The sequence below is a fragment of the Penicillium lagena genome (genome assembly GCF_028827675.1).
Source record: "Penicillium lagena strain IBT 129212 chromosome Unknown utg000002l_segment0_segment0, whole genome shotgun sequence".
Classification (NCBI taxonomy): Eukaryota; Fungi; Ascomycota; class Eurotiomycetes; order Eurotiales; family Aspergillaceae; genus Penicillium; species Penicillium lagena.
This window is the reverse complement of record NW_026623223.1, coordinates 4,519,175-4,536,463: the sequence shown is the minus strand read 5'-3', so window position 1 is coordinate 4,536,463 and position 17,289 is coordinate 4,519,175. Positions and strand designations below refer to the sequence as shown.

The 17,289-nt window shown below is 54.4% G+C and overlaps 7 protein-coding genes across 7 annotated transcripts; 1 reads left to right on the top strand and 6 right to left on the bottom strand.

Annotated features, from left to right (window-relative positions):
• Window positions 1–270: 270 nt before the first annotated feature.
• On the bottom strand, window positions 271–1,177 carry N7510_004655 (mitochondrial import receptor subunit TOM22; the record flags this gene model as incomplete). The annotated part of the gene is made up of 3 exons (XM_056976581.1): window positions 271–324; window positions 533–822; window positions 1,069–1,177. 3 exons carry the CDS (start codon window positions 1,175–1,177, stop codon window positions 271–273), a joined length of 453 nt encoding a protein of 150 aa, XP_056836537.1.
• Window positions 1,178–1,399: 222 nt separating this feature from the next.
• On the bottom strand, window positions 1,400–3,245 carry N7510_004654 (mitochondrial-processing protease subunit alpha; the record flags this gene model as incomplete). Its single annotated transcript, XM_056976580.1, has 2 exons — window positions 1,400–3,058; window positions 3,141–3,245. 2 exons carry the CDS (start codon window positions 3,243–3,245, stop codon window positions 1,400–1,402), a joined length of 1,764 nt encoding a protein of 587 aa, XP_056836536.1.
• Window positions 3,246–3,606: 361 nt separating this feature from the next.
• Window positions 3,607–5,749, bottom strand: N7510_004653 (acetoacetate--CoA ligase family protein; the record flags this gene model as incomplete). Its single annotated transcript, XM_056976579.1, has 2 exons — window positions 3,607–5,454; window positions 5,507–5,749. The coding sequence occupies 2 exons, from the start codon at window positions 5,747–5,749 to the stop codon at window positions 3,607–3,609; spliced, it is 2,091 nt and encodes a 696-aa protein (XP_056836535.1).
• Window positions 5,750–7,475: 1,726 nt separating this feature from the next.
• lcb2 (putative serine palmitoyltransferase 2) lies at window positions 7,476–9,221 on the top strand (the record flags this gene model as incomplete). Its single annotated transcript, XM_056976578.1, has 1 exon — window positions 7,476–9,221. The coding sequence occupies one exon, from the start codon at window positions 7,476–7,478 to the stop codon at window positions 9,219–9,221; it is 1,746 nt and encodes a 581-aa protein (XP_056836534.1).
• Window positions 9,222–10,026: 805 nt separating this feature from the next.
• Window positions 10,027–11,064, bottom strand: N7510_004651 (uncharacterized protein; the record flags this gene model as incomplete). The annotated part of the gene is made up of 2 exons (XM_056976577.1): window positions 10,027–10,799; window positions 10,857–11,064. 2 exons carry the CDS (start codon window positions 11,062–11,064, stop codon window positions 10,027–10,029), a joined length of 981 nt encoding a protein of 326 aa, XP_056836533.1.
• A 564-nt stretch (window positions 11,065–11,628) lies between these two features.
• On the bottom strand, window positions 11,629–14,448 carry sey1 (dynamin-like GTPase SEY1; the record flags this gene model as incomplete). Its single annotated transcript, XM_056976576.1, has 3 exons — window positions 11,629–11,927; window positions 11,991–13,735; window positions 13,787–14,448. The coding sequence occupies 3 exons, from the start codon at window positions 14,446–14,448 to the stop codon at window positions 11,629–11,631; spliced, it is 2,706 nt and encodes a 901-aa protein (XP_056836532.1).
• A 367-nt stretch (window positions 14,449–14,815) lies between these two features.
• On the bottom strand, window positions 14,816–17,110 carry N7510_004649 (uncharacterized protein; the record flags this gene model as incomplete). The annotated part of the gene is made up of 3 exons (XM_056976575.1): window positions 14,816–16,668; window positions 16,764–16,982; window positions 17,038–17,110. The coding sequence occupies 3 exons, from the start codon at window positions 17,108–17,110 to the stop codon at window positions 14,816–14,818; spliced, it is 2,145 nt and encodes a 714-aa protein (XP_056836531.1).
• Window positions 17,111–17,289: the final 179 nt, after the last annotated feature.

The window sequence follows — 17,289 nt, the reverse complement described above, 5'->3', positions numbered from 1 at the left end:
CCATTGCGAAGAGGTCGATAGATAGAGAGGGGAGAAAAGAAAGGAGGGCAAGGCAGACAGGAGAGTGAACAGCAACTCAAGACAGCATAGAGAACAGTTCGGCCCACATGGTCTGTCTGGGTTCCGAAACTCGCCGAGAATAGCTCTAGTCTCACTCTTATCATCAAATCGAGAACACTGTCATCGTTGTTTTCATCGCCTTTTCTGATCGACGGGTTGGTCGTCGGAATACGCTTTGCCAGTCCCTCCGTATTCTGTGGCGGGGTTATTTTACAGAGTGGCTTCGGCCTCCTTCTTCTCCGGCTCGGCGCCAGGGGTGAGCATCTGGAAATTGGAAGATATGGTTAGCGACTGGTTCAGTACCGTTTGTAATCTCGTGGAAACAAGCCGTCTAGAAGCGGCCGGCGGACACGAAAGTTTTCTATGCCCTCTCCGATCTTCTCCGAACAACCAAAAGGTTGTATATGGATAGAAGAGCACGCAGAAGAAGAAAGAAAAGGCATAGCAACAGAAAGCAAAAATCAAAACATACCTCATTGGCACCACGGATCATGCCCTGCTCCCGCTCCATCTGGATATACTGCTCCTCCTCGGCATAAGCCAGTGCCCAAGGCACACCGATCAGGAAAGCACTGGTGCTGATAATCCAGAGAGCCTTGCCGCTGAAGGACAGACCGGCCTTGGTGAAGGAGGTGAGCGAGGAGACAGAGCTAGAGACGGTTCGGCGGGTGGAGGGCGGGATCATGTCTTTCAGGGCGGAGACGCGGTCGAAGATTGACTCGCCCTCGAGTTCGACGTCGGAGTCATTGGAGATTTCAGATTCTAGTGAGACAGGGTGTGTTAGACTGTTTTGTTTTGATGGCTTTGTGTGCGCGGAGGAAGGTGAATGTGCCGCGGTGTTTGTCGCTCAGTGGAGCGGTGTCCTGAGTACGGCTGATAGAAGCCTGGACTCTAGTAACAAACATCGGCGGAGTGCATGAAGATGATGATTCCCGACACATTGGGCAATGGGTGTAGGGCGCCTTCTGTTGTTGTTGCAAGATGATGCGTGCAAGATAAAATACGAACCGGTGTCGCTGTAGTCCTCATCATCAGAGACTAGAAGAGCATCATTCTTGGTGCCAGTGGGCCTCTCCGTGCTGAAGTGCTCGTCCTCAAACTCCTCAAGCTTGACCATGTTGGCGGTGTTGTAGTTTAGGTGTGTGATGAGAATAATAGGGTGAGTTGAGTGTTGAAGTGACGGAGGAAGAACGGGCAACTCGACTTTTTTGCCGTGAAGGCGGTGAGAAGGAGCATCACCATACTGGAGATGGATTTATTGAGGATAGGACACTCCTAGTATATTTATTCTACAGAGTTGAATGATGACGGGGTCTATAATTACAAAATCCCAGCTGGTTTACCTCCGGCCCAGTTTCCACCGCGCAATGCGTTCCTGGATCTCCTCCCACGCAAACTCGCGGAGTTTGTAGCCCTCCAGCTCGCCCTCCTGCAGCACCACGGTGGGCTTGCCAGTTCCCTGACCGTTGTTCTGGACGTGTCCACCAAAGACCTGCCGGGCAACGCGACGGAGGTCCTCAACGGTCAAAGACTCAATTTGCTCACACATCTCCTTCACGCCCACCTTACGTCCATGGACCTGCACCTGGCGCCCGAGGTCCTCGAGCTCCACCATGCGCGATTCCAGGTTCATCAGCAGCGATGACCGAAGCTGGTTCTTCGCACGGTTGACTTCCTGTGCCTGCAGTGCCGTATACCCGGTGTCCAGGGTCAGGGACTGCAGTTCGCGGCACATCACCTCCAGCATATCGGTGGTGCGGGTTGGGCTGCACGACGCGGAAATGCCGAAGATTCCGCTGTCGGTGTAGCTGTGGTTGAAGGAAATGCAGCTCTCAACCCAGCCGTGCTGGTTCAGCACATTCGTGTAGAGGCGGGAGTACATGCCCTTGCCGGGGCCGCCGGCCGAGAATGACCCGCCGCCGCCGAGGAGGGTCTGAAGAGTCGCGAGTGCGTAAATATCAGGAGAGGAGATGGGGAGGGCCTCGAAGGCGAGGTGAATGTGACTCAGTCGGGGCAGCATCGGGTTTGCTGGCGGGGGAATCGGCGGGAGGGCAATGAAGCCGCCGGTGTAGTGAGCGGGTCGGCGAAGGTCCAGCGTAGATGGCTCGATCAAGGACGGGTCGAGAGGCTCAACCGTGGCGTTGTTGTTTGTAGAGAGCGAAAGCTTCTTGAGGAAGGGCAGCTTGGAGAGGATCGACGACTGGGAGTTGGGAGAAGTGGCTGGGCTGCTGGTGGTCGACGACGGCGTGAACTGAGGAACTGTCGGTATTTGGCCCTCGTGGGCCGCATCGGTCGATTCCGACAGGGTGGTTTCAATGCCCGAACCGGACAGAACAGGACCCTTGCTCTTGCTCAGATCACTCGTCTGCATGTCGCCAAAATATTGCTCGGTGAGTTTGATGGCCTCGGCATGCGGCACTCCGGCGAACGCAACCACCATCCGGTCCGGGTTGAAGAATACCTCCCTGTATCTCTCCACAACTGCCTTGTTAATCTCACCCAGTCTCTCACTCGGACACAGCAAGGGGTTTCCAAGGGTGTTCTCCTTGTATGCGGCCATGTGAACAAGCTCCGGCAGAATCAACTCCGGCTTAGCCCAGATCTCGCCGATTTCATATTCCGCCGTCGCGAGTTGCTGAAGAACTTCTTCGTCTGTGATGAGAGGATCGCGAATAGTCTCAGCCAGCAGACCAAGAGTCGTGGGAACCGCCGAGTTGAAGCTGGCCGACTGGTACATCAACGACTCGCGTGAAGAGGCGCACTGGATGTTACCGCCCAGGGACTCGAGTATCTCGAGCATCTGATCTCCGGTATGCGACTTGGTCGATTTAAAGGCTAATCGGTCCATAATGTGACTCACTCCGCGCATGCTGGCGTCCTCATAACGAGATCCGGCGTCGACGTACACACCGACGCCAGCAAAGGGACCCGGTAGTGATTCCGTGGCGACACGGATTCCATTTGGAAGAGTGGTGATTTGGTCTAATTCGGCAGGGTCCTGCAAGCAATCGCAAAAACCGGGGCGTTAGTTCAAGGACAAAATGAATGGCACGCGGTCTTATCGAGGGTTGGTTAGTTACCTTGCCCATAGACTCATTAAGGGTAGCGAAACTTCTTGACACCGAGCGCGGAGCTCGCGCAAGCGGCTTCGCGGACTCAATCGCCCGCAATGCTGACCGGCGCATAGTGGAAGGCGTACGGGAGAAAAATGTGAAGGTGGTTTCTCGCGAAGTTGCAGAAGCTGCTCGACTTGGGCGGCGAAGAACGGAGAACGGACCCGGGCTTACCTAATAATCCGTGCCATGATTCTCCAGTATGGGGTGAAAGAGGTTGCAATTTTGCCAGAATATATTGATCTGGTTGTGTTAGAAGGATAGCAGGTGCATTATATTTCATTTGATCTCCTAGTAATGTTCGTTTTGCCTGGAGTATATAGGTTGGTGGCAAGTATCGTCGCGCTTACCAAGGACGACCAGTCTAGAATCGTAACAATTCCTCCGCAATTACTCATATTTCATGGCCCATTCTCTTTTATAATGACTCATGTTAAGAATGCTCCAAAGCCCAGTTGCGATACCAATCAAGGCACGCAGCATTGGCGACGCTAGCCCCAATCTTGATGTTGAGGCCGCACAGGATCTGCTTGACGGCATTCTCAACTTTCTTGCCGTTCGAGGTGACCGGGATCTCCGGGCATGCATCGATAATGGCGGGTACATGGCGAGGGCTGAGTTCCTTACGAATGGTCGCCTGGATGCGCGCAGCCAGATCCGCCGGCATGATGCCTCCCTTATTCGGCTTCACGAAGAGGACGACGGTCTCGTCTGAATCGATGCCCTCGCGTCTCCGGCCCACGCACAGGGAATCTTCAACCTCATCGGCGAAGTGCTTCAGCAGAACATTGTAGATTTCTGCGCTTCCAAACCGAACCCCGGATGGCTTTAGCACACCATCACTCCGGCCCAACATGACCACACCTCCTGTCTTTGGGTTCAACCGCACAAAGTCGCCGTGGTGCCAAATGGTGGGACCGAAGACATCGAAATAGCTCTTCCGGTACTTCTCTAGACCCATTGGGCCAGGCGGCCAGAACATGACTGGTTGTGCGGGGAAAGGGGTGGTGCAGACCAAGTCTCCTGGTTCGCCAGAGGCACTGATGTCGTTCCCGGCGTAGTCATAGACGGACACCGCCATCCCAAGAGAGCGGCATTGGATCTCGCCCTTATAGACAGGCAGGATCGGGCATCCGGAGCAGAACAACGACAGGATATCTGTGCCGCCGGTGATGGAGCCGAGCATGATATCTTGGTGAATGGAAGAATAGATGTACTCGAAAGTTGAGGGGGCCAGGGGGGATCCGGTGCTGAAGATTGCCTTCAAGGTCTTCAGACTCACCGGACGGTGCGGATGCTTGCGTGGGTTGAGGGCTGCTTGTTCCAGCATCGAGAGGTACTTTGCCGAGGTGCCGAAATGAGTAATTTCGAGTTCATCAATCAGCCGTGGCATAGCCATCTCCCCATTGCCTCCTTCAGAATCGAATGGCCGGAATGGCGAGCCATCATACAGGACAATTGTGGCGCCGCTGGCCAAACCGGAGACCAGCCAGTGCCACATCATCCACGTTGTCGTCGTAAAGTAGAACAGACGATCGCCTGGCCGGATTTCGCAGTGAAGGAGATGCTCTTTCTTGTGTTGCAGCAACGTACCCAAAGACCCATGCACAATAGGCTTAGGCGCGCCTGTCGTACCCGACGAGTACAAGATGTAGACCGGGTGTTCCGGGCTCAAGCTCGCAAACTCCATCGGTGCTGCCTGGTTATGCACCGTGGACAAGAAGTCGCGATAGCCTACCGCTTTCCCGCGGACGGGTCGTACTTGTTCCATGTTGAACTCGGCCACTTTGGCCGTGTCAAAGACAACAAGGAACTCCAACTTGGGCAACTCCTCCACAATCTCACGCACCTTGGCATGGGAGCCGTGCACCTTGCCGTTATAGAGGGAGGCATTATCCGCAAACAAGACCTTGGGCTCAATCTGCTTCAATCGCTCCAGAACGGCATGTACCCCCGTGTCAGGAGACACGCCGGTCCAAAAGGCGCCCAGGGACGCTGCTGCTAGCATGGCCACGACGGTGTTGGCGTGGTTGCCCACAAAGCCCGCCACACGATCACCGGTCTCCACGCCCGCTTCTTTCAAGGCGTTGGTGCATTGCCGGACCCGCTCGCGCAGTTCTTTCCACGAGACATACTCTCGGTCTGCTTCTGTGGCTCCGATGATTGCAACCGCATTCTCATCTGGCGAATTGGACGGGTAAAGAAGGTTCTCTGCGAAGTTCAGAGTACTTCCTTCGAAGAACGCCGGCCGGGGAAACATCACTTCATCAGACCCTAGCACCTAAACCCGTACATAAGCAGGAGTGTGATGTCAATTAATTTGTTCTTCTTACCTGTTGATATGGCGCATGCGCCTTGATGGAGGTATAGTGCCAGATCTCCTCCCAGAACTTGGCCGGTTCCGAAACACTCCATGTCCAGAGATCATTGTAGTGCGTCAGGGACAGGCTATGCTTTTTGTTCACGCGAGTCATAAAATCGAAGATCTGGGTCGTCTCCGGCGCCGAAGGCCGCCACAGCTCCTTCACGTCCGTGGCAGCCTCGTCGACTAGAATCGTCTCATTGATATGCGGCATGGCTTTTGCGGCATCAATCGAGTGCGCGAAAGAACAGAGAAAGGTAAAGCAGAGGTAGAAAGGGTGTCGTCGGTGATCGTCGGTGGATTTAAAAACCTTGACAGAGAAGGGATGCCGGGGTATCTTTCTCTCCCTCTGATTCGCGCACGCAGGACCTGCAGGAATGAAACCCGGCAACAAGGGGATCGCGGGGGACGGGCGGCTTGGATCGGGAAGGCCAGTGCCGCCGCCGACAATCTCCGCGGCTCGGCGAGGGCCCCCCACGGATAAGGAATGGATAGAGAACCCACCGGAGTCGGTGGTGTGGATGCGAGACCGGTCAGAATGGAATCACGTCACGTCGCACTGGCTCTGATGTAGACTCAAGGTAGGACAAATGTCGTATGTGTACGTGGGACAGAAGCACCAATCCGGCCTCAGGCACCCACCCTTACTCAGCCCGTCTCACTGGGGTCTCGACCGGGACGTTTTCATCCTTTTGGCCAGGCACTGAAGCTTCGCCAGCAGGGGAAGAATCATCTACATCACCATCCTGTTGGCCAGTGCCACCCTCGGCCAACGTTCGGCACTTGGCCCATCCTGGCCAAGTGCGACGTCCACTCCCTGGGGTACGATGTATGGTAGACTGTCCGATCGTGCGTGGGCTCGCTCGCACTATTGTCAGGAGTCAATCGTGCTCTTACGATCCGTCAGACTGGTGGTGGACCCGAGTGTTTCGTATCCAGAAAGAGTCGGACCCGAAGAAAAATTAAGTGGGCGTAATGTGACGGTATGGCCGAGGTGGAAGCTCCTCCATCCGCGTAGTCTAGTCCCAAATTACGGTAATACCATACTCAGGAGAGGGCTATTGAGTGCACCCTTACCATCTCTTCTTGTTGCTCTTCTTCTCTCCCATCCATCTCCGTTCCCTTTTCCCGTCGCGTGCCACAGTCGTCAATTGTGCTGCCTGGGAAGAGTAGATCGAGGACTCATTCCCTCCGGCCAAAGTGATCGCTCCCTCTCCAATCCCTCCGCCCACATTCCGCGCGACCTTTTTTCTGCAGGCCCTCCCCCGGAGCCCGCGGATACGATCTCCTGCTCCCTTCCTTGATCACCCGGTACGTCTACGACTCGTCGGCTCATCCGGCATTGTTTTGTTGGCATGGGCTCTTTCTCTGCTTGTCAATCCTCACGTGCCTTCCGGCCCCCGTTTCCTGTGAGACTAAAAAGACAATCGAAGACTAATCTCAGCCTCGTGTCCAGACCTGCCTCTTCGCAAGACACAAACACAACGCATACAGCAACCGAGCTTCTGCAGCGACTACTTGTCTCGCTGTTCTGGTTCCAACAGGTAGTCTCTGCCTCAATCGTCAGTCGGGAGCCCACGCGCGCCCCCTGATCCTGACGGGATCGAATCACCCTGCCCAGCCCTCCATCGCGGCTTCCCTCTTGCGATGCCTCGGCGATTCAGCAACACCTCCTCCAAAGACTCCTCTTCCAACTCACCGTCCTTTTCAGCTCCTTCGGGAAAGGGCAGTCTCGCCATCAAGGCGTCCTCGGTCAAGTCCAATCGCCTGTCCCAGTTCTTTTCGGTCTCTCCCAAGTCCTCCAAGACCGAATCACAACCTGTGCAGGCGCCCCCCAACCGGCCGGTGCCAATCCTAACACCGTTTCTCCGCCGATCAGCTCGGCATCACTGTCCCTACCGACTATTTCTCTCTCGACGGCCACCGCGGACAACCTCAATATGGACGAAATGCCAACCACGCTCTTTCAGCCTCCGTCCCCGGAGGAAGCACGTCGGCTGGCCAAGCAACACGCCCAATTCGGTGTCATCGGTCATGCCAGCCACCGGTATTCGAGTCGCCACCCCGGCGGTGTCTTCCCAGAGCCGGTGATGGATGAGCCGCCGTATTATTACTTGCTCACGACCTATATCAGCTACTTAATCCTAATTGCCTTTGGACATGTCCGTGATTTCTTCGGCAAACGCTTCCGGGAGGAGAACTACCGACACCTGAAGCCCCGCAACGGATACGGAGCCCTCAATAGTGACTTTGACAACTTTTATGTGCGACGTCTCAAACTGCGCATCAACGACTGCTTTGAGCGACCTGTCACCGGCGTTCCCGGGCGGATGATCACCTTGGTCGACCGTGCTACGAACGACCATAATCATCACTTCTATCTCACAGGCACCACCACCGACACCCTGAACTTGAGCTCTTACAACTATCTTGGATTCGCCCAGTCGGAAGGTCCCTGCGCCGACATGGTCGAAGAAACGATCAGGAAGTACGGTATCACTGCCCCAAGCACCCGAGCGGAGGTTGGCACGCAGGATCTTCACCAGGAAGTTGAGGGCCTGGTCGCCCGATTCGTGGGCAAGGAAGACTCGATGGTCTTTTCGATGGGATTCGGCACCAACGCCAACATCTTTCCCGCACTCGTCTCCAAGGGCTGTCTCATCATCTCCGACGAGCTGAACCACGCGTCCATCCGCTTCGGTGCCCGCCTTTCTGGTGCATCTATTGCCATGTTCAAGCACAATGACATGAAGGACCTGGAAGTGAAGCTTCGCGAGGCCATCTCCCAAGGCCAGCCCCGCACCCACCGTCCCTGGAAGAAGATTCTGGTGGTGGTGGAAGGTCTGTACTCGATGGAGGGATCCATGTGCAATCTTCCTGGTTTGGTTTCGTTGAAGCAACGTTACAAGTTCCATCTCTTTGTCGACGAAGCCCACTCGATCGGAGCCATTGGCCCCAAGGGGAGAGGTGTGTGTGATTACTTCAGCATCGATACCGCCGAGGTGGATGTCCTGATGGGTACCCTCACCAAGTCATTTGGTGCCAACGGAGGATACATTGCGGGCGACAAGGTGATGATCGACAAGCTACGCGCTACCAACGCGGGTGTGTTCTACGGCGAGTCACCCGCCCCCGCCATCCTCGTACAAATCTCTTCCGCCCTGCGCATCATCAACGGCGAAATTGTTCCTGGCCAGGGTGAGGAACGGTTGCAGCGATTGGCCTTCAATTCGCGATACCTTCGGCTCGGATTGAAGCGTCTTGGCTTTATAGTATACGGTCACGACGATTCGCCAATTATTCCTATTCTTCTCTTCAACCCGGCCAAGATGCCCGCGTTTTCACACGAGATGCTCCGGCGGAAGATTTCTGTCGTCGTTGTCGGATACCCCGCCACCCCGTTGGTCTCATCCCGCGCTCGTTTATGCGTGTCTGCCGCCCATACGAAGGAAGACCTTGATCGCGTTTTGACTGCCTGCGATGAAATTGGCAATGTGCTCCAACTCAAATTTTCAACCGGCATTGCCGGCGGCGCTTTGCCCCCTGCCGAGGGCATGACTCCTCCCCGGAGATGGAGAAAGAATGGCACCGCAAGCGCGCCGCCACTATCGTTCCTCCCCGGTGGCGGCTGGATGATGTGCTCCAGCGTGGAGTCCAGGATGTCAAGTCGCCTTTGTTTTAGTTAGGCTGTCTCATGGCTTCTCTGAGATGTGTCTTTCCAGGGGTTGATCCCACGAGCTCGGTTGGTGCTGGTCACGCCGTGTCGCGGTCTATGAAATTCAATGTTCAATTGTCTTTTTATTCTCTTCTCTCTCCAATTCCTAGGTCTGCTTGTTTCGCCTTTGTGACCATGAATAGCTTTCTTGCTTAATGGCAGAAACGCATCACCCGCCCAAAGTTGGTCGTTGTTTCGGACAAAAGAACAGACCTATGAAGAAGAGAATATACCGCCCAAAAAAGTGGTCTTGGGTTATTCACCCAGCAACGAATGAAGAACATGTCCCCGTCTACCATGACCCGACCTCGGCTCCCTTCTTCTGCCTCATTTTTGCATTCTTGCATCCATACATGCATACATACGCGTTTTTTTTTACTTTTCTCTACCCTCTTCTATTTCTTTCTTCTTATTCCACTTACAATACTTCTAATCCCCCTGTCACTTGCACTTTTCTTCTTGTGTCGATAGATCCCTGTCTGCTTTGCTCCATCAACCACCTGGGCGTACAGTCGGATATCTCATCGAGTTGCATTTTCTTTGGCCTGTTGGCCTATACACATTTAAGCCTTCCTGTTTGAGATGGGCTGGCTGGCTGGAAGGAATGAAGGAACGGAGGCACACATTGAATGCAACGCATAACCGAGAAAAAACTAACACACTTTCTTCTCGCCTTGGCTGTTTTCTGGGAAAGAGCGGCACTTTATTATGTTTATAATTAGATGATCGATTTATAACATGTATTTTGAATGATTTACACACAGAAGATGTAGCTCTTAAAAGATCGCCATGCAGTTCGGCGGGCTGGACACGCCACGCTTACAGTTGAGCGGACTACTCGAAATAAAGAAGGACCAGCGGTTAAGCCGCTTACAAGTCGCAGCCAGCTCATCAAGATCGAACATCTCGCCAATAGGAACACCCCAACCCGCCAGGAGATGGTGGTGCAGGTCATGTTCCGGCGACAGAGCCGGGAACACCTCAAAGCTGACCGCGTCGGAAGCCACAGCCGCGAAGTGGTTATCCCACATGAAGCGCAGCACACGTTCACTCTGCTCGATACCGGCATGCTGCGGCATGGCCTGCTCGCTGTAAGCCTTGCGGGAATCGGCCGACATCGCAGCCCAGGTATCCGGCAGTCCAACACGGAGGAAGAAGACATCGCCGCGCTGGAACTCGATGTTGCACTCGCGCGCGATCTCCAGCACCTCATCCAGCGAGATCAGCTGCCGGCTGAGCGCGTTGACGCTAATCCCTTTCTTCTGCGCGTAGGACAAGTAGTCGATCAGCACGCCGCGGCCGGCAATTCCCTGCTTCGCCCAGAACCCGATGCCGATGCGCGAGTTGCTCTCATCCTGGATCTCCTCAGCCGTCGTGCCGCCGTAGAAGACCCGGCGATCTGCGTTCTCGGCCGTGGGCGCGGGAGCGTTATGGTGCCGCAGTCCGTCCCATTGGGAGCCCTGCTGCGGGTTGAAGTGGTATTCGTCGTCGAAGGCGACGCCCTCGGCGACCCATTTGATGCGGTGCTCGAACGGCTTACGGCCGAAACCTGGGTTCGGTGAGGATTCAGGCCTGTGTAGCGAGCTGGATTACTGGGTTTACGTACCTGGCGGAGTCAGATTCTCAATGTCCCAATTCAGACACACCCGCTCGCCGGTCTGGATCTGCGTGCGCGCCGCGTTCGCAACTATCTCCGGGGTAAGCAGGCGCAACATGCCCAGCCCTTCGTCGGCTGACCCGGCGGGGGAAGGCCAGAAGCGCCGCTTGTCGGGCAGATCATCGAATTTCTCAGGGAGGTCAGGGATGCCGGACATGATGAATGAAGAGGGAGAGTTGGAGGGGTGGAGGAAACGTGGGGGTTGCCCGCGTGTCTATATGTCTTATATCGGAACAAGTCCGTGACGTGGAGATGACTGACCCCGCCGAGAAGTAAACGAAAGAGACGAGTGGAATAATGCACCCTATATGCACAGGATAATGTCTGGCAATGGAGCCTTTTCTATCCAGGCTGTGGCTGATGTCGTGAGGGCGCTCAGGGTCCAGTTCACTGAGTAGAGGGTTTAGACTCAGTGATCATGCTTAAGGCCGCAGCGATACATTTGGCATCTACCTGTACGGCCATAGCAGTACCAAGGCTTATCAGTACCTATCTTCTTGACGGTGTTGGGTATATTGTAATGTGATATGAAGTGGGAGAGCCACTCGAACGATACTGGGACTGTGTTTCGCAGGCTGAGCAAAATCGCTCGCTCACTGTGTGGAACTAATAAAGGGAATGGTCTCCCCTGCAAATCCATCGGGGTAGTTGATGATGATGATGAGTTCATTTACCAGATGTAGCTGGCTCACAAAACAAGTGCAAACGGAAAAAAAAAATTCTACATATCGTCCAGGTCATCACCGGACTTGGAGCCCTTCTGCGCCATATCGGACATCTCGTACTCCTCTGTCCGGCTCGAGTTGCCTGCCCGCTCTCCCGCCGACATGGCAATGGCCTGCCGCCCCGTGTCGGAGGACTCAAGGAACTCGCGCAGCCGGCGTTTGGCTTCCTCGAGAGCCTGTTGGGATGCCGCCTCGGTCATTTTGAGGATGGGGCCCCATAGGTTCAGCTGAAAGGTGATGTAGGCACCGACAGCACACACGAATAGCAAGAAGAAGTAGGCCGGGTTCCGGAGAACTAAGTAGAGGAGTCATGTTAGTAAATTCAGATACATAAGAGATTGCTGGGAATAGCACATACCGGCAATGATCTCGTTCCAACCCAACGCCAGAAGCAGACCGTAGAAATACAGTGGAACCTGGGTCATGCCGCCGATGGCACTCCGCTTGGCTTCGACATAGACTCCGTCGGCGGCCTTCTTGAAACGCACGGTGAGCTCCTGCCGCTTGGACTCGCCGAGAACAGTCATCTCTTCCTCCAGGCTCGTGCCCTCGTCCTCATCCACGCCGCCGATGGGAGCAAGGTCCTCTTCGTCTGCAGCTGTCGCAGAGCTCGGGGTGTGGCCAATCCACCGGTCAAGAGGGGGCGGCGCCGACGTATCGTCCAGCCGGAACCGAGACAAGAGAGGAATGAGAGTCAGCGTTGACTCGCGGGCGCGCGTGTAAACGCCTTCGATGTCGTCCGTGGGGCGCCAGATGCGAGGTACGCCGGCCTCGTCATACCGGAATTTATCTTCAAAGTTCTCGCGCAGTTTCAGTAGCAGGTTGCCTTCGATCATCTCCTCATCGATCTTGGCACGCAGTACTCCCCAAGACTTGCGGCGCAGGCGCCACAGCCCGACATCAACCTCTTCCAGGCTAGCATCGAAACTGCTGGCTCGGTCCGTGAATCTTCGCTCAGCGTCGAGCACAGTCTCAACGAAGACATTCCAGATGCGATCCCAGAACGCCTTCTCGGTAGGCTTCTCCCCGGTTTCGGGGGCGCCTCCGCCAGCACGGCCAGATCCCAGAGCGTTGAACTCGAGACCCACGGATTCGCCCAAGCGAGACTGCACCCAACGCTCAACCCGACTGGCTAATCGTCTCATTTCATCGCGCCGGAGACGGGTGCTGACCTCGGCCAGTTCCTTCTCGTACAATCCAAGTTGCTGCTTATAGTTGCTCCAAGAAGTGCCTTCCACCAACGTCGAGCGGGCAGCCTCCTCGAATTTCTCCAATGCGATATCCATTTCCTGATTGACGATCTCGGCAAAGTCGTAATTGCCACCCTTCTTCTGACCAGTCTTGACAGCATTGGTGACCGCATCGCTGAATTCGCGGATGCCGGACTTGTGCGCCGCCGAGAGTTGGCCTTGGAACAATGCCTTCAGTCGAGTATCAACCTTGCTCTCGAGTTCGGCCTTTTTCCGCTGGTACACACCCTTGTGGTACCGGCTCGCTTCTGTCTCGAATCCCTTAAGAGTCTTGGAGCGCGCAGACCGCATGGCCGCGCCCAGTCCACCAAGCACTTCGGGCGTACCCAGACGCACGGCCTCGGCCTGCTTGTCCTCAAATCCAATGATCGCATCGTCGAATCCAATCATCACCTCCCGCAGAATCTCATCACAACGGAACTGAGCAAGCAGCTCTTGTTGTGTGGGCAGGTCTAAATCTTTATTGTTAACAATTTGGTCCCAGATGCCCTCGGCATAATGCGCATATCCGTCTGCTGGAATTCGACGGTGGTATTCGGGCAAGAAAACTCCGCCTTCCGAAAACTCTCCCCTGAGGGCATCCTTCTTAGGGTCCCGGTGTCCTTCTCGGAATCGCAGTCCCAGCTTCTTGATCTCCGCCACAAACTGCTCTGGCTGATAGCCCTTGTGCGGAAGTCCGTAGAACTGAAAGTCAAAGTAGTCGTGAATCGTCGAGTTCTCGAGTCCAGCTGGCTTTGATATCGATCCCCACAGACGAGATAGATCTTCCAACAACGTCTTCTGAAGATTCTTAAGCGGGGTGTTGCCGATGAAATCACGGATGACGAAGAATAAAAGGGAGCGGTGGGTGGTGCTAGAAACTTGTTAGTGCCCTGCACGTACAAAGGCAAAGAGTCACGCATACTGTTTGTCCTTCAGGAAGAGTTGCAAGTTGACTTCGAAGACGGTCTTCAACAAACCCATGTTGGCTCCCTGGTACAACCCAACCTGGTGCTCCCAGATATTGACAATGAGCACTTCACTGGTCGCGAGGGCGAAGAGAGCGCTCTTGCGCTCAAAGTCCTGGTCCTCGCCTCGTTCACGACCATCCGTGCCCTCTACATCCATAACCAAGATATTATCGGCCATTCGAGAACCGCTCCCAGTGGCATCCTCGCCAGCGTTCTTGTTCTTGGATAACCAGATTCCCTTGGTGGTTTGCCTCCTCTCCAGCTCGGACATAACCGAGAACTGGGTGCCGAAGAGATGGTTAAGCAGGGTTGACTTTCCCGTTGATTGGGAGCCGAACACGGAGATCAGGTGGTAGTTGAAGCCGGCGGGAGTGACATCTTCGATGGAGAGGTACTTGGACAGGTTGGGGCTGGTGGGAAAGGAAGAGATGTTAGCAATACTGGTAGGGAGATGGGACTGAAGAGCGTACTTAAACTCCTTGTTCTCGTCCACCACCTGCACGCCATGCTCGTAGGACGCCATGTCGTTGTGGTCGCCGATCGCAGCAAAGTGGCCGTTCGCCATCACAGGAGGTGCCGTGGGGCTCCTTCCCAGCGACGAAGGGCGGTCGGTCATAATAGTTCAAATGTTGGACTGATCGCCCTGTGATAATAGGGTCAGACTCAAGTGGCGAGAGGGTATGAGAGAGTAAATCGAGTCCAGATCACAAGGTGTGGAAAGGTCCGAGGTTCATTATTATTGTTGGGCCAGTCACAGCGATGCACAGCTGCCGTTGCTGGGGGAAAACAGTCTTACATAACCCACGTATAGTTACTTCGGAGCCCTAACACCCCGTTAGGTCGGGGTATTTGCGACCAGCATTATAGTTTTGACAGATAGGCATTAAGTCATTGAAGAAAAGGTTCAAATGTCCACCTATTTCTGGACGAAATATTAGCATGGCCACTCCGCAGGCCCGACCATAGTAGAATATCTATTCATGCTAAACGTCGGACCAGTTCAGATTCCACCCCTGGTCCAGCCCCAAGTCGAGGTTCAGATTATCGAAACTCATGTCCTGCCCAAATTCATCAAACATCCCACTAAATGCGTTGAGATCCACCATCGGATTCCTCAAATCGTTGTCCGTCGGGAGCATCTCCGTATATCCAGCGCGCTCAAAATTTAGTGCTTCCCCACTGGCAGCATTAATCTGCGCTGTACCACCGGAGGTCGACAAGGGTGGAGTGAAGCCCTGATGTGGAGTTTGCTTGGAGGGAGAGGGTTCCGTTGCCGCTATTGGCGCGGACGAAGCCCCAAGCATCGGGCCGCTCATGTTGTCCCAAAATTTCCTCAAAAGTTTCGAACCGGGGCCGACGGTAACGGTGCCGAAATACGGTATCGTGATCTTGCACGTTCTGTTGGAATGTGCAAATGATTTCCAGTCCGTACTAGAAGGATTGCAGGCATTGAAGATCTGTTCCAGGATGGTGGCCGATTCAGCAGCAACAGAACCACCGCACTCCGAGGAGGCGCAGCGGAGAATCTCAATGGTCTCGCCTACCAAAGCGAAATCGCGTTGGTCCTGTTCCTTGTCATGATTGGGTGACTCTTCTGAATTCCCGTATACATGGGTCAGTAGCAGCAAGGCCAGTATGAAGGCCAGGAAATCTGTGACTTTGCAGAGGTACGGCGATCCTATTGACCGTAGACTCTTGTAGTGGCCGAGGCCCAGCCGTGCGCATCGGATTGCTGTCTCATGGGAATATTGGTACTGAGAATTGGAGGATGATTTCAACATAAAAGGGAGATGAAGCATAGCTCGTAGCAGGTTGGACATGAATTGCAGTGGGACATGTTCGTGGAACGGCTTCCCTTCCTGCGAGCACGGGCTGGCGTCATAGCAGCTGTTGGGCAGGAGAGCAACAGCATCAAGAAGATCCTGGTCTAGCTTCAGTGTTGTGGAGAGCGAGGCTTTGGCTGGATCGTGGCTCCGGTCGATCATATGTCCGGTAATGATGCCTGCACGTAACACGTATTGCTCGGGCGCCGGCACGTCTTTCATAGCCAGACGCTGTTCCACCTGAGGCAAGATAAAGGCATCTGTCACGACGTACGGCATCCCCAGGATAAGGCTCAGCGAGCGGTCCGATGTCACTAGCGAACACCAGAGTTTCAGCCGGCGTTCATATAGAGCATCGGACGGACGAGGAGTCCTGGTCGACACATGCATGCCGGCAATCTGAGCAAATTCGATGGGCTGGCGGTTGCCCAGCCACGCTTTGCGAAGCCGCCCATCATTCATATAGTACTTGGAAAGCAGCATCTGGCACTCAATCCCAGGTAGTGTAGCAGCAAGGTCGTCATCCCGGATGACCAAACGGTCCACCTCCGATATACAGAGGTCAACGAATTGTTTGGGGTTGAAAGGGATTTTTAGAGAATTGAAATCAAAGCCAGCCATCTGGGCCACGCTGATAGAAAGACAAACAAGGGCCTTGGCTACGTCGGCAGGTGCCATATTGAAACTCGGAGTAGATGAGTCTCGACACCGGTCACACAACTCTGGAAAGTTGCTTTGCCACACAAACCACCATTTGGAAGAAGCATTGATGATCTTTCTGATGTCTTCTCGTGGAGGAAACAGAGCGATCAGCTGAGAGCGGACTTCCTGCGCCTTGGGCGACATGTCCTCGACTCCGGTGAACCGATCATCACACGAGGTGTCTTCCTGGCTATTGACCAAATATGTATCAAAGAGCTGTAGAATCGGAGCATTTACCATCTGGTTTGGCAGATTCGGCTCATCCGACTCGACCGATGCAGGTGTCAGATTGGTCTGTAGATCTTTAGGCGCTGCAATTGTAGGTTAGATCTGCACATCTTCAGAGGAGACGAAAGCTAACTTTGGTGTGTCTTTTGCCCCGGTGGTTGTCTAGAGGATGAAGTACCAGGAACATTCTGGTCCAGTCTCTTGACAAGTCCTTCTACTACATTCTCCAAATGCGCAACCCGCTCTCGTAGGCTGTATGTCTGCTCGCCCTGATGACTCGAAACACTGGTTGGGGGACTTTGTTCCTGTTCAATGCATGTTGATCCACGAAGGCGACATTCGTTGCAGGTTCCAGGAACTTTGGAGTTGGAAGTGCAGCGGATCTTGCGACGTCGACCTTGCCGGCCACAAAGGTCAGTATGCAAGAGGATGTGACAAGGCAGCAAGCGTACATTCCGTGCAACTCTTGGTCCCCTTTCTCATCCTCTTCCGTGGAGGCTCTTGCAGATCTGACCACGAGCTCATGCTGACCGAGATTATCTGTTCTTGTTGCGATGCCCTTTGTCGGCTGACGGTGAGTGATGCCGTCGCTCTCGTGGGCCGTCACCTTGAGAACAGTTTCGAGGTTGTAGATGCAAAGATGAAAAACAAAATGCAAAAATAGCTATTCAACTAGCTCCACGTATCCTATCAGGATTATTGCT